This window comes from Microtus oregoni, unplaced genomic scaffold (assembly GCF_018167655.1).
Source record: "Microtus oregoni isolate MIOR12 unplaced genomic scaffold, Mior012 000113F_ref0000058, whole genome shotgun sequence".
NCBI lineage: Eukaryota > Metazoa > Chordata > Mammalia > Rodentia > Cricetidae > Microtus > Microtus oregoni.
The window spans coordinates 1231345-1253000 of record NW_024544742.1 but is presented as its reverse complement, the minus strand read 5'-3'; the positions used below and the strand labels follow the sequence as shown (position 1 = coordinate 1253000).

The window sequence follows — 21656 nt, the reverse complement described above, 5'->3', positions numbered from 1 at the left end:
CCAGTGTGACAGTGACATATTTAAGATCTTTTGTTTGTCTATAAATATCAGAATTGTCAACATAATATGTTGTCATTGAGATTTCTTTTGGTTTTGTCCCACTGGTGGTTTCCTTGGAATGCTTCCATAATTTTTGCCAGATCCAATCAGTTTTGCCATGCACTCTCAGCTCCACATCATTGTGTTCCCCTTATGTTCTAGTCCAGGCATTTTAGACATCTTGTAACTGTTGCAAGAGTATCTCATGTTCCACCTAAATGATTTGGAGTGTTATTTAGGCTGAGTTTTATCTTCCATCCATGAGTTCATTGACTTTCCTTGGGCGTAATTCCTGGGACACTGAGCCTAATTCCTGGGGAATTCCTCCAGTTACTTCTCCTTGCTGAGACAGCTTAGACTCTCAGTACTACTGTGACAGTGTTTCTGTAGCAAACTTCCTTCTCAAATTGAGGAGAAATTTCAATATTATAATCCATTTGTTTTTAATGTGATTTAAACACGCACACACACCCACAAGTTAATGCACATACACTGATGATTAGCGGGCCATTCTGGGGATGTCACGATCATTATCTCTCAAGGGGTTCTAAGCCATGGAGTGACCCATTCTAGGAACTTGGGCAGGTGGGGGGATGTTGTACTTCTTGTCAACAGATGATGTTGTCTGTACTTAATATACAGGCTTTTTTTGTGATCCTATTCTATGTGGATGCATACCTTCCTAAAACTGGATGGATGAAGGGTGGACTTGGACTTCCCACAGGTCATGGTAGCCTGCTGGATATTTGGACTGGAGTTGGAGTGGAGAGGTTTGGTGGGGCAGCGAGAAGAAAGTGGGAGAGGAAACGAAGTGGAAATTTTGATATTTATTATTATGAAGTAATATAAAAATCAATAGAAGATAACCAATGAAGAGATTGGAGCTAGGTGAAAAAAACATTCATGTGAGTTGTTGATTCAGACAAGACTTTTTACAGAAAAAAACACATAACTGTGTTGAGATACTTGGCAAAATATGACTCTTGTATTTGGGAAGATCTGTACGGTTTTTATTTTGGTTCTCCAGGGGGGTGTATGAGCAGCATTATAGGACCTGTATGCTGGATATTTCTGTGGGTTAGTAGAAAAGAAACCTGCCTATGAGGGGTTTTATTACATAAGTAGAGCCTTGGTGATGTCACAAAGTAGTGGTTGGGGGTGGCCAATCTGTTCCACATGAAGCACTAGTCTTCTGTGAAGGTGGGCTTACTATCTTCTCGGTGGCTGAGGAGGTGAGTTCAGCTCTTGGGCTCCACAACTGTTAAACAGGATTAGGCAGCAGAAGATTTCCAGAAGATGGAATCTGGTGAGCCAAGACATTTTCTTTTGGTAAATATGTTTAGGAAGCAACTGGGACCTCTGTCATCCCAGAAAGGTTTCCGTCAAATCTCCTGCGAGTCTAAAATTTATGTTGTTAACAGCTACTATATTTGATGGCTGTGGGGATGGTGAACGCCAGGTATTCTTCCCACTTTATCTTTGCTATAAATGGCCAATTCATCAGTCCACTAAAGTGGCAAAGATCCTCTTTGTCCATATGTGTTTTAAAAAATTTTAATTATTTCTAAATGGTGCTGTTGCCCTGATTAATGAGTCTTTAAATTTGCAGTCTGTCTCACAATACTCACTTCTCTAATGAAGACACGGAATGGCATTATGTAATAACCCTGGGTCTGGATGATGAGACACAATAGAGAGAGGGAGTGGACTGGAGTGCCATGACCTTGGGCAGGTGGTTTTGGATCAACCACCTAACCAACAGCTTGAGTGGGAAGGAGAGAAGTGGCTGTCCTTCGAATGCTTTGCCATCTGCTCAGATTTTTCTTTCTCACTTTGGGGATAGGCATACAGTCTCCTTTCATTGACACAGTCATTCAGAAATTAGGTTTCTCAGTAGAGGTCCATTTCCTTTGGACAGAAGGAATGTGTCTCTAATACACATATACTGAGCTGTAGACAATAGTTTGGTAATTTTCCTATAAATTTCTTAAGACCAAATTACATTTAGGCAGCCCAAATCTATTCAGCACTGCCTTTGTCACCTGCCCCAAAAAGCTTCCAGAAAGTGTCTTGACCTCACATCCTCACCTTCTTATCCCTGCAGGCACTTATGTTGGAGGAAACCACTTTGTGTCTTATTGAAACTGAAGAATTCTTCCAATGCAGAGATTGGCAGCTATGAAGCCTATGCACAGAAAGAGAGCCAAGAGACAGTGGAAAGAAATGCTATGGCCTGTCTCAGTAAGTCTACCGCCATGATGAAGATGCCTCTTAGTATGAGATGCATGCCACTTCTCCAGAAGAAGAATGGGCCATCTCTCCAGAAGCAAAAACTGAGTAAGCCTTTTGAGGCCCTGGAGAATATTGGTGGCTGCAGAATTTCTCATGGATGGATGGAAGCCAATGAAGCAGTCACCCAGTGGAAAGCCATCATTCTAGATCAACTGCCAACATATCCTTCTCTCTATTTGTTGAAATATGATGGGATTGATTGTGTCTATGGCTTGGAGCTTCACAGCGATGTAAGGATTTTAGATCTTAAGATCCTGCCTAATAATGTGCCATTTCCTCAGGTGACAGACACTCATCTGTCAAACTCCACAGTTGTCGGAGCAGTGAAACATACATTCATGGGCAAAAATGGCTCTAAGGATGACTGTAAAGGGATTGTCCTAGAGGAGGTGCGACTCATGAATCCCTGGTTCTATATTACCTACAAGAAAGAACCGGTCTTGTCCATTACCACCTCCTGGATGACTACCTTGAAGGAAACATGCACATCATGCAAGGATCTAAGAAGGAGTGGAGTGGCATGGTCCCAGATGAGGTGCAGACCATGACGACCTGTTTCTACATTGTCAACGAGAATGATCCAGTCCTGTATCTTTACCACCATCTTGATGACTCCATTGAAGGCAACCTCCACATCATGCCTGAATGTCCTCCAGTAGAGGAGACTTTGGAATTAGGCAGGGATTCCTTGGCAGGCAAAAGTGTGCAGTACAACAAAAAAGATGGAACCCAAGAGATAGGTAACATTATTTGCCATGTTCCCAACAAACCTTCTGTGTATTTCATCAAGTTTGATAATGACATCCATATCTATGTCTATGATTTGGTGAAGATCTGTTAAAGTGAAATTCACAAATTTTGAGGGGCAGACATAAAACTGTGTTTGGGGAATGTGTTCTTTTCAGAGATACCTCAGGTCTTCTATTAATCCTGGTAATTTTTCCAATGGAATATCCTGCTCGAAAAATAAAAACTTGTGAACATGTTGTGTTCTTTGGTCAATGATGGATTGTGTTTGGTGGATGGGACATCACAGAAATACATGCCTCAAAACAAAGCAGGATTTATGGTTTTTTCCCCTTGGAGAGGATGGACTGGGGATGCTTGGTGTGGTAAAGGACAAGATGGCTGTCTAGGAAGTAGTGGAGAGGGACAAAAAGTAGGATCTCGGGGCGGGATAAAGCTTGAGGGAAAAACATGTCAAATGGAAAGATGTGACAGATATCAGAGTGAGGTATTGGGACTTAAGATGATAAAGAGTAGATTAATCAGAAAGTGATACAAATGTATACTCAAAATCAGAGAAAATTAGGTTTCATTTGATGAATGGTTTAATTCGTACTGGCTGTAAGTCACTGGATGTTTGATCTCCATTGGAGCATGTTCAGTGACCAGGAGCCCCCTGCTTAGAGAAAAGTGTCTCCTCCTAGTTGCTCTTCTGCAGTGGGATGGACGTCAAGCTACTTACTTCCTTTTGCCAGAATTCTGTCTGCCACCTACTTTGTCATGCCTTGATTCGGTATGCCTTGAACTCTCATAGGTCTTATGCATGCCATCCAACCCTTGTGAGTTCATTTAAATAATTGTCTTGCCATATCTGGAAAACAGTGTTCCCTTTCATTGATCATGTTCTGTAGGACTTGGGCTATAAAACTGATGAACAGACGCACCCACACACAGGAAAAACATGTACACATTGATACCCACTATTGTGTGTCATGCACAAATATGACGAATGCACCGAGCTCCATCAAATCAGTAAACTAGGGAATCCATGATGCTAGGTGGACTGTGGCAAAGACCCCACAAACCCATCAGACCCCAAATACCAGTATGGTATTGATGTCTGACTCCCATCATGTAAGGATCCTGCCATCATTTAATGGGGCGATTTTTGGTTCCTTCATCTTCACAAACTTGGTTAAAATGTTAGAGTTGTCAAACTCCCAGATAGGGTCCAGGAAGTAGATCAGCTATCCCAGGTCAAGTGATTTGGCTACAATTTGGGTGAGAACTTTACCAGGCCATTCTGGTACACCCTTACCTCTTCTTCTCCCTGTCCTAATCGTTACTCTCATTGGTGGGTCTGGAGCACAATGAAGGAAAAATGGAATAAGCCTCTTCCTTTGTGGAAAATCTTGTCAATCCTTCATTTGGCCTGACTCTCAGAGGGAATGCAGCACATTTTATCCTACTATGTCTCCTCATTCATTGGTTCACTCATTTTTCCAATGAATGATTGAATTAATCCATTCTTCCATCTCTCTCTCTCTCTCTCTCTCTCTCTCTCTCTCTCTCTCTCTCTCTTCTTCCTTCCTTCTTCCATTTCCCCCTTTATAATAGCAATTTGCGCGGCGGGGCCGCGTCCCCAGCACCATGGCCGCCTTGCTAGCTAATGCCTGGAAATATCAACACCAAAACTGTATTCTTTTAAACACTCCCTGGCCCATTAGTTTCAGCCTCTTAACCCATTTCTAATAATGTATGTTGCAGCACGAGTTGCACTTACCATGAAAGATTCAGCATGTCTGACCTCGTGGATGGCTGCATCGCCATCTGCCTCAGAGAGCAGAGCTACCATGTCTGCCCGGGAGAGGTGAGCATGGCGCCTCTGAACTTACTTCTTCTTCCCCTCAGCATTCTGTTATGTTTACTCCACCCAACTATGTTCCTACCTATCAGGGCAAAGAGTTTCTTTATTTAATTAACCAATGACCAATCCTACATCATTTCCCCTATTTCTGTTTAAAAAAGAATGGAATCTTTAACTTTAACATAGTAAAATTACATATAACAAAACAATTCTCAAGCATGAATTATAGTTACAATATTTATATCTATTTTATCTTTTATCATGACATTGGAAAACTATAACTATGTATCTATTCTTCAACTCCATCAAAGATTCCAGAAGAATACAATATTACCTAAGAAAACAAAAAGTAAGCCATTTTCAAACTCTAGAAAGTCAGAGACATCTCACTGCCTGGACAGTCACCGAAAGTTCCTCTGTACCATTGGGGTATCCATCTTCAGTATACAGGCCCATAGTTTCCAGGAGATATTTCCATGAAGCAGGACATTTCAAAGGCAGTCACTATCTGCTTGTCTTAAAGAATGTCTTGCAGACTCTTTCATGAATCAGGAACACCAAAAGATCATCTCACCTTTAGAAAAGTTCAGTAGTCCTCTCTCTGCGTGTTCTCTGTGTCCAGGTTAGGCTATCGTCCAGGCAAGAGCAGTTTCTTGCGCAAAAGGCTATCAAACTCCAGAAGGATACTCTTTGATGGCCATCTTCTTCCTGAAGTAGATTGGTGTTGCCAATATTAGAGTGTCTCATTGCCATGAAAATCCCTGAGGTATAAAAACATTAAATAGTATATATCGTTGTCTAAGAAAGATATGTAGAATGCCAATCTAACTGAAATATATATGTATATAGCTAGAAAATCTAACTAACATGACTATAAACTTGACTGTTATTGATGATTATCCATTAACAACCTATATACATTACATTTTTAAATGAACTACACAATCACAATACCTTAATAAAGATCAAAATTGAATATACATATAACAAAATTGACCTTAAATCTCTATCAAAAAAGCAAAATCTATAATAATGCAAATTATTCATATCTATATCACATCTGCCATTAGATGTAAAAGAACATTTATAAGCCATATTTGGGAACATGGGTGCAGTTTTTTCTCTCCAAACTGCTTTCTGCTGAATGGGGGCGACGTTAGTTTGGTCTTTCATGGTATAAGCTGTGTGCTAGTTTCATCTCACTTGGCAGTTGAGCGAAGCAATTTTTTGAAGGTATGCACAGCAACCTTTCAGGAGGGCATCGTCCATCATATCATATTGGGATAGATGCATCCACAGACTCTCACCCTCTTTGAAACAAAATAAGAAACTCCTTTCCAAAGCATCATGTCCTTAGATCTGAATTTCAAAGTCAAGGCATTTTTAAAATATCTATGTTGGATTAGTTCAGCAGCATTTGTAAAAAAATATCTTTTAGCAGCTATTGCTCCTTCCTCAGAATTCAAACAATTCAAACAGAGCATAATAGCATACAATAACAAAATTCTCTGTGTATTTTCCATCTTTGTGAGCTTTAATTTAAGCTCTATTTTGTTTATTTTTTCCTTTTTATTTTTTGCCTTTTAATACAGGTTCTCTGTATCTTTGACCTGGAATAACTCTGTAGACCAGGCTGTCATTTAAGTTTCAGAGATCCACCTGTCTCTGCCTCCCATGATTTGGGATTAAAGGTGAATGCTCCTACACGTTGAACTCACAGAGATCTGTTTGTCTCTGCCTTCTAGGCACTGGGATTAAAGGCGTGTGCTACCACACCTTGAAGTCACAGAGGTTAATCTTGCTCTGCCTCCCATGTGATGGGATTAAAGGTGTATACTACCACACCCAACAACTCTCTTCTTTTTTTTAACTTTAAAACGTCAACTTTTAGCGTGCACATATTTTTTACACACTGTAAATCATGTAAAATTTTCTTTGTCTTTGAATCTCTCTTTACTCTATATCTCTCTCTGTTCCTCTGACCTCAGGAGTCTTTAATTTACCAAGCAATCTCAGTAGGACTTAAGTCGTGTCTTTGTGGGCTAGATGTAGCCCATTCCTTAGCTTTCTGCCATTCCAAAATTTTTGGCTGAGGTACCGGCCTGAGCCACACTCAGTGCCACAAGTGTACCGTGTTTCAAGGTCCTTGCCATCAAACAAGCTGCAACAGACAACACTCAAGCCCTCTCTCTGTAGCTGGCCCTCCTGCCTCAAACAGTCAGAGTTTGCCCTGGCGGGACAGCCCAAAAATCGGCATTTTAAAACAACACAGGTATTTTTCCTGCTTCTGCTGAAAACAAACAAGCATTCAGTTGGATTTTATCAACACCATTTAAATGTTTCATGGCAGGACCTCTTAAGTGCTGCAGCGTTTTGCAGATGGAGCTGAATCAGGAAGCCTCTTTTAGATGAGAGCCCTTGCTTGCTTGTAGCAAGCAGAGCAGACCCGAGAAATCGCTGCTACCAAGAAAACATGCTTTACTCTTTGCCACGCTTTCTCAGGCTTTCAGTGGATTCAGTTGTCCACACAGCTGTGTCCCATTCTGTAGTAATTGGAGGAGCGTGGCTGCATCCCCAGCACCACAGCTACCTCACTAGCTTACAACCTGAAATTATTACACACAAACAGTATTCTTTTAAACACTACCTGGCCCATTAATTTAGCCTCTTAACCTATTTCTAATAAACTTTGTAGCATCACGAGTGCGCTCACCCGGAAAGATTCAGCATGTCTGACCTGGTGGCTGTCTGCATCGCCATCAGCCTCAGAGAGCAGAGCTATCACATCTGCCTGGTAGAGGGGAGCATGGCTTCTCTGAGCTCACTTACTGTTCCTCCCATCATTCTGTTCTCTTTACTCCTCCCACCTATGTTCTAACCTATCAGTGGAAGCAGATTCTTTATTTAATTAAGCAATGACCTTCCATCACTTTATCCTTTCAACAGCTTGCCCAAATAAATATTCCATGTCTCTTCTGTTGTATAATCTTTCATTTGTAAAAAACTTGCCCTCTCAGGGAAGGATTTTTCTGACATCTCTGTGGATGGAGATCGTATGAGGAAGATCAGATGAGCAACCATGACAACTCTTATGCTGTAGAGTTAGGGGGACCAGAGATTGATTGCTGACAATCCTGTGCTATGCGTCAGATGACCATGAACTCTGCCCCTGTTGACAGACAGGCAGACATCAAGGTAGTCACACATACTTAACTCATTCAGTGTTCACAGATCCTATAGATTTATTTTCAATTCTTCTCCTAAACTAAAAAGGAACCAATATTAAGAGTAGAAAGAGGCCTGAAGAAAGGCCTCAAAATGGGTCATTTTGCAAAGGTAAGGTTACCTGACTCCATTTATGCTGTCTCCCTTTCTTAGTCAAATCCATCCTTCCATAGAGTAGCTATAAGCAAAACAAAGTCTAGCCAAGAGCTAAGCATAGGTTTGAACCTAACAGCATTTGATCTCTGAAATAAGTGCTGTCCCCTTAAGGTCTCATAACAACACAGGAAAGTTTGTAGGACTGTCCCAGCAACAATTTAAAGCAATTCAAGGACACCAAAGAAGCAGCAAGTTATGTTTATTGGTAATAAAGATAGTTTTGATGGGACAAAAGAATGTAGCATTAAAAAACAGATTGGTGTACTCACGATGATTTCATGTAATATGGCATACACAGGATTCTGGTTCTGAATACTTCATGCTCAGTGGGTTTTGGAGATTGTGGTGACCCTGAACCTAGCTGTAGGCTTTGGGGCCTGAAAGGACAAGCCTTGATATTTCAGGACATCCTTGTACTTGGTCCCCACTGTTTACTGATTTCCTTACAGAGAATGAGCAGCCATCTACTCCTGCTGCCATGCCTTCCCCACAATAACAGAGAGAACACCCTCCACACCCAGGTTGTGGCATATAAAGGCATAAGTCACAAACAATCTCCCACACCAGTTTAGAATTGTGATTAATAGAATGATTATTTCTTTAAAGGGGAAAATTTTCAGATGACCATCCCTGACAAAAGCCCCCTGTGGGATCAGGAAAGGAGCCTAGTAGCCGAAAGGGAAACTGGAAGCAAGAGATCAAGCTGATGGTAAATGTTGCTTTTTAAAAGAGAGAGAGACCACACCTCAATGGGCTGATATCTCAGTGGCTATTGGCTGAAGGAGCGGAAGGAGCTCACACAACACACTTATTTGGGTATAGCAAAAAAAACAAAATGTTATTAGTGTGTGAGAAAAAAAAACTATTTTAGTTTATTTATTTCAGTCATTCCAGATGCATAACAGAGACAGGGTCTGCTTCATTTATGAGAGTCACCGATGATTTCCCTTTAAGAAAAACCCCACAAAACTCCCAATAACATCATCAGCATTCAACAACATGTCTATGATTGCTTTGCCTTGCCTTTGCTTCTCAGTAAATGATGCTGTTAGTTAATCTGTGCGAGCAATGCAAATTTCCCTGTAACTAAATAGACAGAATAGACAGGTTATCTTAAACACATCAGGGAGTCACACTACGATGGAATGGGTTAATCATCACCAGTGTGATAGTGACATATTTAAGATCTTTTGTTTGTCTATAAATCTCAGAATTGTCAACATGATATGTTGTCATACAGATTTCTTAGGGTTTTGTCCCCCTGGTGGTTTCCTTGGTATGCTTCCATAATTTTTGCCAGATCCAATCAGTTTTGCCATGCACTCTCAGCTCCACATCATTGTGTTCCCCTTATGTTCTAGTCCAGGAATTTAGGCATCTTGTAACTTTTGCAAGAGTATCTCATGTTCCACCTAAATGATTTGGAGTGTTATTTAGGCTGAGTTTTATCTTCCATCTGTGAGTTCATTGACTTTCCTTGGGCGTAATTCCTGGGACACTGAGCCTAACCCCTGGGGGATTGCTCCAGTTACTTCTCCTTGCTGAGACAGCTTAGACTCTCAGTACTACTGTGACAGTGTTTCTGCAGCAAACATTCTTCTCAAGATGAGAAGAAATTTCAATATTACAATCCATTTGTTTTTATTGTGATTTAAACACACACACACACACACAAGTTAATGCACATACACTGACAATATCTCAATTTAGCGGGCCATTCTGGATTTGTCAAGATCATTATCTCTCGAGGGGTTCTTAGAAAGCCATGGGGTGACCCCTTCTAGGAACTTGGGCAGTTGAGGAGAGGTTGACTGCACTGTGCCATGTCCATAGGCACTATGGGTGCCTTGTCCTATAGTCAGACTGATGACTATCATGAATATCACCATGGAACTTTTGTTTGGCAAATGATGGAGATAAAGTCAGGGTAAAAATCAGAAAACTAGATGGAGTTTCCAAGCTCCAGTTGAATAGCCAACTGATGGAGAATAAGAGCATGGATGTCAGGAATAAAATGGCTTGGTCCACACACTGACACACTGTGCCTGAACTAAGGGGATTTCAACTAAACCAGTGGTCTGGGAATGAAAGAACATGGGATCAAAGTGGAAGCTCTGAATGTGGCTGACAATTGGGGCAGACAGAGAAGCCAATGATAATGCCACTGGCATTTGTCTGCACTTCATATACAGGCTTTTTTGTGATCCTATTCTATGTGGATGCATACCTTCCTAAATCTGGATGGATGAAGGGTGGGCATGGACTTCCCACAGGTCAAGGTACCCAGCCCTCCATTTGGATTGGAGTAAGAGTAGAGAGGTTTTGTTGGGGAGCGAGAAGAAAGTGGGAAGAGGAAACGAAGTAGAAATTTTGATATTTATTATTATGAAGTAATATAAAAATCAATAGAAGATAACCAAAGAAGAGCTTGGAGCTTGGAAAAAAAACATTCATGTGAGTTGTTGACTCAGACACCAAAGACTTTTTTACAGAAAAAAAAAACATAAAATGATTGAGTTACTTGGCCAAATATGACCCATGTATTTGGGAAAATGAGTCGGGTTTTTATTTTGGGTCTCCAGGGGGCTGTTTGAACAGCATTATAGGACCTGTATGCTGGATATTTCTGTGGGTTAGTAGGGAAGATACCTGCCTATGAGGAGATTAATGACATAAGTAGAGCTTTGTTGATGTCACAAAGCTGTAGTTGGGGGTTGCAACTCTGTTCCACATGAAGCACTAGTCTTCTGGGAAGGTGGTCTTACTATCTTCACAGAGGCTGAGGAGGTGTGTTTCGCTCTTGGGCTCCACAATTGTTCAACAGGATTCGGCAGCTGAACATTTCCAGAAGATGGAATCTGGTGAGCCAAGACATATTATTTTGGTAAATAAGTTTAGGAAGCAACTGGGACCTCTGTAGTCCCGGAAAGGTTTCCTTCAAATCTCCCGTGAGTCTAAAATTTATGTTGTTAACAGCTTCTATACTTGATAGCTCTGGGGATGGTGAATGCCAGGTATTCTTCCCACTTTATCTTTGCTATCAATGTCCAATTCATCAGTTCACTAAAGTTGCAAAGATCCTCTCTGTCCATATGTGTTTTAAAAGATATTAATTATTTCTAAATGGTGTTGTTGCCCAGATTAATGAGTCTTTATTTTTGCAGTTTGTCTCACAATACTCACTTCTCTAATGAAGACATGGTATGGCTTTATGCAATAAACATGGGTCTGGATCAGGAGACACAATACAGAGAGCCAGTGGACTGGAGTGCCATGACCTTGGGCAGGTGGTTTTGGATCAACCACCTAGCCAATAGCTTGAGTGGGAAGGAGAGAAGTGGCTGTCCTTCGAATTCTTTGTCATCTGTACAGATTTTTCTATCTCAATTTGGGGATAGGCATAGAGTCTCCTCTCATTGACACAGTCAGTCAGGAATAAGGTTTCTCAGTAGAGGTCCATTGCCTTTGGGCAGCAGGAATGTGTCTCTGATACACAGATACTGAGCTGTAGACAATAGTTTGATAATTTTCCTATGAATTTCTTAAGACCAAATTACATTTAGGCAGCCCAAATCTATTCAGCACTGCCATTGTCACCTGCTCCAAAAATCTTCCAGAAAAGAGTCTTGACCTCACATCCTCACCTTCTTATCCTGGCAGGCAAATATAGTGGAGGAAACCACTTTGTGTCTGATTTTAACTGAAGACTTCTTCCAATGCAGAGATTGGTAGCTATGAAGCCTATGCACAGAAAGAGAGCCAAGAGACAGTGGAACAGGAGTGCTGTGGCCTATCTCAGTATGTCTACCGCCATGATGAAGATGGCTCTTAGTATGAGATGCATGCCACCTCTCCAGAAGAAGAATGGGTTATCTCTCCAGAAGCAAAAACTGAGTAAGCCTTTTGAGGCCCTGGAGAATATTGTTGGCCGTAGAATTTGTCATGGCTGGACAGAAGCCAATGAACCAGTCACCCAGAGGAAATCCATCATTCTAGATCAACTGCCAACATATCCCTCTCTCTATTTGTTGAAATATGATGGGATTGATTGTGTCTATGGCTTGGAGCTTCCCAGCGATGAAAGGATTTTAAACCTTAAGATCCTGCCTAATAATGTGCCATTTCCTCAGGTGACAGACACTCATCTGTCAAACACCATAGTTGGCAGAGCAGTGAAACATACATTCACGGGCACAAATGGCTCTAAGGAAGACTGGAATGGGATGGTCCTAGAGGAGGTGCCAATCATGAAGACCTGGTTCTATATTACCTACAAGAATGATCCGGTCTTTTATATTTACAACCTGCCAGATGACTACCTTGAAGCCAACGTCCACGTCATGCCAGGCTCTGAGGAGGAGTGGAGTGGAGATGTCCCATATGAGGTGCAGACCATGAGGATCTGTTTCTACATTGTCAACGAGAATGATCCAGTCCTGTACGTTTACCACCATCTTGATGACTCCATTGAAGGCAACCTCCACATCATGCCTGAATGTCCTCCAGTAGAGGTGACTTTGGAATTAGGCAGGGATTCCTTGGCAGGCAAAAGTATGCAGTACAACAAAAAAGATGGAACCCAAGAGATAGGCAAAATTATTTGCCAAGTTCCCACCAAACCTTCTGTGTATTTCATCAAGTTTGATAATGACTTCCATATCTATGTCTATGATTTGGTGAAGATATGTTAAAGTGAAATTCTCAACTTTTGAGGGGCACACTTAAAACTGTGTTTGGGGAATGTGTTCTTTTCAGAGATACCTCAGGTCTTCTATTAATCCTGGTAATTTTTCCAATGGAATATCCTGCTCGAAAAATAAAAATTTGTGAACATGTTGTGTTCTTTGGTCAATGATGGATTATGTTTGGTGGATGGGACATCACAGAAATACATGCCTCAAAACAAAGCAGGATTTATGGTCTTTTCCCCTTGGAGAGGATGGACTGGGGATGCTTGTTGTGGTAAAGGACAAGATTGCTGCATAGGAAGTAGTGGAGAGGGCACAAAAAGTTGTAGGATCTCGGGGAGGCATAAAGCTTGAGGGAAAACCATGTCAAATGGAAAGATGTGACAGATATCAGAGTGAGGTATTGGTACTTAAGAGGATAAAGAGTAGATTAATCAGGAAGGGACACAAATCTATACTCAAAATCAGAGAAAATTAGGTTTCATTTGATGAATGTTTTAATTCGTACTAGCTGTAAGTCACTGGATGTTTGATCTCCACTGGAGCATGTTGTGTGACCAGGAGCCTCCTGCTTAGAGAAAAGTGTCTCCTCCCAGTTGCTCTTCTGCAGTGGGATGGACATCAAGCTACCTACTTCCTTTTGCCAGAATTCTGTCTGCCACCTTCTTTGTCATGCCTGGATTCGGTATGCCTTGAACACTCATAGGTCTTATGCATGCCGTCCAACCCTTGTGAGTTAATTTAAATAATTGCCCTGCCATGTTTGGAAAACAGTTTTCCCTTTCATTGATCATTTTCTGTAGAACTTTTGCTATAGAAGTCATCAACAGACGCACCCCACACAGGTTAAACATGTACACATTGATGCCCACTAATGTGTGACATGCACACATATGATGAATGCACCGATCTCCATCAATTCAGTAAACTAGGGAATCCATGATGCTAGGTCGAGTGTGGCAAAGACCCCACAAACCCTTCAGACCCAAAATACCAGTATGGTATTGATGTCTGACTCCCATCATGTAAGGATCCTGCCATCCTGTAACGGGGCGATTTTTGCTTCCTTCATCTTCACAAACTTGCTTAAAATGTTAGAGTTGTCAAACTGCCAGTTAGGGTCCACATGTAGATCAGCTGTCCCAGGTCAGGTAATTTGGCTACAATTTGGGTGAGAACTTGTACCAGGGCATTCTGGTACACCCTCACCTCTTCTTCTCCCAGTCCTCATCATCATTCTTGTGGCTGGGCTTGGAGCACAAAGAAGACAAAATGGAAGAAGCCTCCTCCTCAGTGGAAAACATTGTCAATCCTTCATTTGGCCTGACTCTCAGAGGGAATCCAGCACATTTTATCCTTCTAGGTCTCCTCATTCATTGGTTCACTCATTTTTCCAATGAATGATTGAATTCATCCATTCTTCCATGTCTCTCTCTCTCTCTCTCTCTCTCTCTCTCTCTCTCTCTCTCTCTCTCTCTTCTTCCTTCACTTTTTCCCTTTCCCTTTTTATAGTAGTCATTTGAGCAGTGGGACTGCATCTCCAGCACTGTGGCTGCCTTGCAAGCTTATGCTTGCAATAACAACACCAAAACTGTATTCTTTTAAACACTACCTGGCCCATTAGTTTCAGCCTCTTAACCCATTTCTAATAATCTATGTAGCACCACAAGGTGCACTTTTCAGGAAAGATTCAGCATGTCTGACCTGGTGGCTGGTTGCATCGCCATCTCCCTCACAGAGCAGAGCTGTAGTATCTGCCCGGGAGATGGGAATATGGGGTCTCTGATATTACTTCCTCTTCCACCCAGCATTCTGTTGTGTTTACTCCACTCACCTATATTCTAACCAATCAGGGCAAGCAGTTTCTTTATTTAATTAACCAATGACCTATCCTCCATCATTTCCCCTTTTCCTTTTTAAACAAAAAAGAAGGCTTTAACTTTAACATAGCAAAATTACATATAACAAAGCAGTTATCAAGCAAGAATTACAGTTACAATACTTATATCTATTTTATCTTTTTTCATAACAATGGAAAACTATAGCAACCTATCTATTCTTCAACTCCATCAACGACTCCAGAAGAATACAATATTACCTAAGCAAAAACAAGTAAGCCATTTTCAAACTCTAGAAATGACAGAGACATTTCGCTGCTTGGACAGTCACCCAAAGTTCCTATGTACCATTGGGGTATCCATCTTCAGTATACAGGCCCGCAGTGTCCAGCAGAAATTTCCATGAAGCAGGAAATTTCAAAGGCAGTCACTATCTGCTTGTCTTGAAGAATGTCTTGCAGACTCTTTTTGAATTAGGAACCACAAAAGACCATCTCCTTTTTAGTCAAGTTCAGTCGTTCTCTCTCTGCGAGCTCTCTGTGTCCAGGTTATGCAATCATCCAGGCAAGAGTAATTTCTTGCCCAAATGGCTATCAAACTCCATAAGAATCCTCTTTGATGTGCTTTTTCTTCCTGAAGTAGATTGGTTCTGACAGGATCAGAGTGTCACATTTTAACAAAAAACCCTAAGTTCTTAAAACATTAAATAGCATATTTCATAGTCTTTGAAAGATATGATGAATGCCTATCTAACTGAAATATATATCTATATAGCTAGAAAATCTAACTAAAATGACTACAAACTTGAATATTATTAATGATTTTCCATTAACAACCGATATACATTACATTTTTAAATGAACTACACAATCACAATACCTTAAAAAAGATCAAAAATGGTTATACTTATAGCAAAATTGACCTTTAATCTCTATCAATAAAGCAAAATCTATACTAATGCAAATTATTCATAGCTATACCACATCTCCCTTTAGATGTAAAAGAACATTTATAAGCCATATTTGGGAACATGGGTGCAGTTTTTTCTCTCCAAACTGCTTCCTGCTGAATGGGGGCATCGTTAGTTAGGTCTATCATGGTATAACCTGTGTCTTAGTTTCATCTCAGTTGGCAGTTGACCGAAGCTATTTTTTGAAGGTGTTCACAGCAACCTTTCATGAGGCCATGGTCCATCATACCATATTGAGACAGAGGCAATCTACAGACTCTCACCCTCTGTGAAAACAAAATAAGAAACTCTTTTCCAAAGCATCATGTCCTTAGATCCAAATTTCAAAGTCAAGGCATTTTCAAAAGGTCTATGTTGGATTAGTTCAGCAGCATTTATTAAAAAATATCTTTTAGCAACTATTGCTCCTTCCTCAGAATTCAAATGATTCAAACAGTGCGTAATAGCATACAATATCAAAATTCTCTGTGTATTTTCAATCTTTGTGTGCTTCATTTTAACATCTCTTTCATTTATTTAGTTATTTTTTTTATTTTTTGTCTTTTGAGAAGGGTTCTGTGTATCTGGAATAACTCTGTAGACCCTGCTGTCCTTGAAGTCTCATTGATCTGCCTGCCTCTTCCTCCCAGGCATTGGGATTAAAGTTGTATGCTACTACACCTTGAACTCACAGAGATCTGTTTGTCCCTGCCTTCTAGGCACTGGGATTAAAGGTGTTTGCTACAACACCTTGAAGTCACAGAGGTCAATCTCCCTCTGCCTCCCAAGTGTTGGGATTAAAGATGTGTACTACCTCACCCAACTACTCTCTTTCTTCCCTTTTTTTGTTTTTTACTTTAAGAACATTAATCTTTAGCATACATATATTTCTAACACACTGTAAACCATTTAAACATTTCTTTGACTTTGAATCTTTCTTTTACTGTATATGTCTCTTTTTTGACCACATGAGTCCTTAATTTACCAAGCAATATCAGTAGGATTAAAGCTGTGGTTTGCCAGCTAGATCCAGTCCATTCCTTAGCTTCCCAGCCTTATGGCTGAGGTACTGGTTGTATCCATGTTTACTGCCACAACTCTATGGCATTTCAAGGTCTCTGCGAGCAAGTAAGTTGCAGCATAATGTCCACAGACAACACACAAGTCCTCTCTCTGTAGTTGGCCCTCCTGCCTCAAACTGTCAGAGTTTGCCCTGGCAGGATGGCCCAGAAAGCCAGCATTTTTAAATGGCGTAGCTTTTTTCCTTCTATGGCTGAAAACCAAAAAGCATGCATTCAGCATTTCATCAACACCATTTAAGTGTTTCCTTTCAGGACCTCTTAATGTGCTGCAGAATTTTGCAGCTAAAGCTGAGTCAGGAAGCCTCTCTTAGATGAGAGCTCTTGCTTGCCTCAAGCAAGCAGAGTAGACCCGAGAAATTGTTGCTATCAGGAAAACATGCGTTGCTCTTTCCCAAGCTTTTTCAATCTTCCTGTGGATTCAGTAGTCCACACGTGTGGGTGCCATTCTACAGTAATAGGAGCAGCAGGGCTGTGTCCCTGGCACCCCGGCCACCTGCTAGTTTATGCCAGAACTAACAACACACAAACTGTATTCATTTAAACACTGCTTGGTCCATTTCAATCTAGCCTCTTCTCGGCTATCTCTCGCACATGGACTAGCCCATTTCTCATAATCTGTGTAGCCTACGAGGTGGCTAACAGGGAGCTTCTAGCCTACGTCCATCCTGGGTTGGAACTACATCCTGTTCCTCTGGCCTGGTTGGGGAGCATGGCGTCTCTGCTCCAGAGAGCAGAGCTGTCGAGTCTGAGCTCACTTCCTCTTCCTCCCTGAATTCTGTTATGTTTACTCCTCCCACTTATGTTTTAACCTATGAGTCCAAGCAGTTTCTTTATTACTTAACCAATGACCTTCCCCCATCAGAGATGGAAAATCTGGGAAAACAAACAGGAACTACAAAGACAAGTACTACCAACAGATTACAAGATATAGAAGAAAGAATGTCAGACACTGAAGATAACATAGAGAAAATAAAAACACTGATCAAAGAAAACAGCAAAACCAACAAATTCTCTTCACAAAACAATTGGGAAATCTGGGAAACAATAAAAGAAAACATACCAAAGAATTATAGGGGTAGAGAAAGAGAAGAAGTACAGCTCAACAGTCCAGAAAATATATTTAATAAAATTATAGAAGAAAAATTTCCCATCCTAAAGAAAGATATTCCTTTGAAGGTTCAAGAAGCATACAGAGCACCAAACAGGCTGGACAAAAAAATATCTCCTTGCCATATAGAAATCAAAACACAAAACATACAGAATAAAGAAAGAATATTAAGATCTGCAAAGAAATAAGGCCAAGTTACTTATGAAGGTAAAACTCTCATACTTACACCTGACTTCTCTATGGAAAGCATGAAAGGCAGAAGGTTTGGATAGATGTACTGCAGAAAAATAGAGAACATGGATGCAAGCCCAGTTTACTATACCCAGCACAGCTTTCATTCAGTAGAAATGGAGAAAACAAAATTTTCCAGGATAAAAACAAATTTAAAAAACACGTAGCCACAAATCCAGCCTCATAGAAAGTTATAGAAGAAAAATCACAACACAAGAAGTCCAACAATGCCCAGAATAAATCAGACATCTAGTGAACCTTCACCAGCACAACTAGAAGAAGGGAGAAACACAAACTCTATTACAAAAAAAAAATTACCGGAGTTAACAACCACTAGTCTTTAATATCACTTAATATCAATGGACTCAATTCACCTATAAAAATGCACAGGCTAAGAGATTGGATCCAAAAACAGAATCCAACATTCTGCTGTTTACAGGAAACACACCTCAACCACAAAGACAGACACCTATTCAGAGTAAAGGACTGGGAAAAGGTTAATCAAGCAAATGGACCTAAGAAACTAGCAGGTGTAGCCATACTAATTTCAAACAGAGTTGACTTCAAAGTAAAATCAATCAGAAGAGATGGAGGTGGCCATTTTTACTCATAACAGAAAAAATTCATGAGGACAAAATCTCAATCCTGAATATCTATGCTCCTAATATAAAAGCACCCACTTATGTAAAAGAAACATTACTAAAACTCAAGGCAGTCATCAAACCACACACACAAATAGTAGGAGATTTCAACACTCCTCTCTCACCAATGGACAGGTCAATCCGACAAAAAACTAACAGAGAAATAAGAGGATTAAGGGAGGTAATGAATCAAATGGAATTAACAGACATCTATAGACCATTCCACCCAAATAGGAAAGAATATACCTTCTTCTCTGAAGCTCATGGAACCTTCTCAAAAATCGACCTCATAGTCGGTAACAAAGCAAACTTACACAGTTACAAAAAAATATTAATAACCACATGTATCTTATCGGTTCACCATGGATTAAAGTTAGAATTCAAGAACAATGCTACCCCGAGAAAGCCTATGAACTCATGGAAACTGGACAGTCAACTACTGAACTACACCTGGATCAAGGAAGAAATAAAGAAAGAATTTACAGTCTTTCTTACAATCAATGAAAATAAAGACTCAACATACTCAAACCTATGGGACACTAGGAAAGCTGTGCTAAGAGGAAAGTTCATAGCACTGAGTACCCACTTAAAGAAAACAGAGAAAGCACACGTTGGAGACTTTCACTATGCTGGACTGAATATGGACAAATCTGATTCTCACTTCTACAGTGTCAGTAGTGTAATGATTATTTAATCTGTGCCCTTTGTATTCAAAGGTAAAGCTTGAGGGTTTTGCCAAAAAATGAATCCTTAAGACCACCTTTGGCAAATGGCGAAAGTCTGGAGTAAGCTTTGTCCCAGGAGGGAGGTCTGACAGTTTATTCAGTGAAATAAATGGAGTAAGCTAACTTGAGGGGAGTCAAGGCATTGGCTCTTCGTGAGAAAAGGTAAATGTTGAGATCTTTGTAGGGAAAGTGTATAAGTTGGAAAACCCTTGAACACGGGAGAAATATCATACACCATCCTGTTATAGGTGAATGCCCTTACTAACCCATTCAGAGAAGGAAGGTCCCATTATGGCACTTCAACTTCCAATACTTCTTTAGAACTTTCTCATCTTTTAGTGACTCTTGGAGAGTTAGGCATCAGCAAGAGCTTTCTTCATTATGCCTTGGTGCCTGTCAGCAGCGAGATTTCGTCTTCTTTCTCAGGTTGTTTTCTTATCCCATGTATGGGCACCAGTGATGTGGCAAGTTGGTTTCTAGTGATTGGATTTAAAAACATAGCTTAGGATTCAGTTTCTAATTTTAAAATTAAGACAGTGACCCAAAACCTACCATGGAGCAATGCATTTCACTAGCTACCTGTACCAAATATTAAATTAATATTAAAATTTAAATCATTTTTATTTAGAGCAGCATATTTGGGGGGTACTTTGAAACAGAATAAAAATCTTGAGAGTTATTGACAGAATCCTTCAAGGTAGGATGCCGTATTATTCAAAATAACATCTCTAATGTCACCTTATGAATAAAAGAATGTATGAGTTTCCTTGAGTCAAAGACAATGCTTCCTAATCTTCCTGAGATAGGTGGATTAGGTGTAAGAACACATTCTTAATGGAGAGAAGGATGATGGCCCAGTTTGAACCAGAGTAGTTTTCATGAAAACTTCATTAAACTAAGTATACATGAGGTATCTTGGAAACAGGACTACAGAAAACCTCTTCTTAGAATGGAAAGTTATGAGTCTATCTTCAGCAAATGAGAAATTCCAATTGTCTTTATCACAGGGAGGAGGGCTCCAGTCATATTTGGTAAAATAGTAATATGCAATTCACTCATGATCAAAAGTGGAGGGTTGCAAGGCATCATGGGTAATGAATAAGTGTCTGGCTCTGCACTAGCATCCAGCAAATTTTCACAATGCAATCATACATACCCAATGAGAAATATTTGATAGTCTAAGGCAAATCTCATAACAATCTTCCAAAAGACTAAGTAGTAATGCAAGCATTAATATTTCCTCAAGGATGTGTTCAGCTGTACATATCTGTGCATATAGAAACAGTGCATTTTTGTTTTTTTTCCTTTTATTTATTTATTAAAGATTTCTGTCTTTCCCCGCTACTTCTTCCTATTTCCCTCTCCCTCCACCAGTCAAGTTCCCCTGACTTGTCAGCCCATAGAGCTATCAGGATTCACTGCCCAGTGGGAGGTCCAAGGACCACACACCTCCATCCAGGTCTAGTAAGTGAGCATCCAAATTTCCTAGGCTCCCACAAAGCCAGTACGTGCAGTAGGATCAAAAACCCACTGACATTGTTCTTGAATTCTCAGTAGTCCTCATTGTCCGCTATGTTCAGCGAGTCCGGTTTTCTCCCAGGTTTTTTCAGACCCAAGCCAGCTGGCCTTGGTGAGTTCCCTATAGAACATCTCCATTGCCCCATGTGTGGTTACACCCCTCGCGGTCCTGAGTTCCATGCTCATACTCTTTCTCCTTCTGCTCCTGATTTGGACCTTGAGATATCTTTGAATATTCAAGAAACATACAGAACACCAAAAAGACTGGATCAAAGAAAAACATGCCCTCACCATATAATAATCAAAACACTAAATACACAGGTTAAAGAAAGAATATTAAGAAACAGTGCATTTTTGAAAAACACACTTGGAGACAGATGGCTTGAGAGCCAATTTTCTCTTTCCACCTTTTGTCCTGTGATCTAAAAGCAGAAAGTTGTCAGATCCCATGGATCACATATGTGTTTGTATGATTATCTTTGTCAGAGGGGTTTCTTTCCCTTTTGGCAGATGAAACATGTCTAAATCCTCTTTGAGACAAAGGGAGATGATTACAGCCACCATGTTCTCT

General features: G+C 40.4%; 2 protein-coding genes across 2 annotated transcripts; both read left to right on the top strand.

Moving 5' to 3' along the window:
* Positions 1-2360: 2360 nt before the first annotated feature.
* On the top strand, positions 2361-3172 carry LOC121443856 (spindlin-2-like; the record flags this gene model as incomplete). Its single annotated transcript, XM_041645611.1, has 2 exons — positions 2361-2768; positions 2906-3172. Coding segments are annotated over 2 exons (675 nt in total), but the record flags the coding sequence as incomplete, so codon positions are not given.
* An 8867-nt stretch (positions 3173-12039) lies between these two features.
* LOC121443855 (Y-linked testis-specific protein 1-like) lies at positions 12040-18326 on the top strand (the record flags this gene model as incomplete). The annotated part of the gene is made up of 3 exons (XM_041645610.1): positions 12040-12591; positions 12730-12991; positions 18313-18326. Coding segments are annotated over exons 1-3 (828 nt in total), but the record flags the coding sequence as incomplete, so codon positions are not given.
* Positions 18327-21656: the final 3330 nt, after the last annotated feature.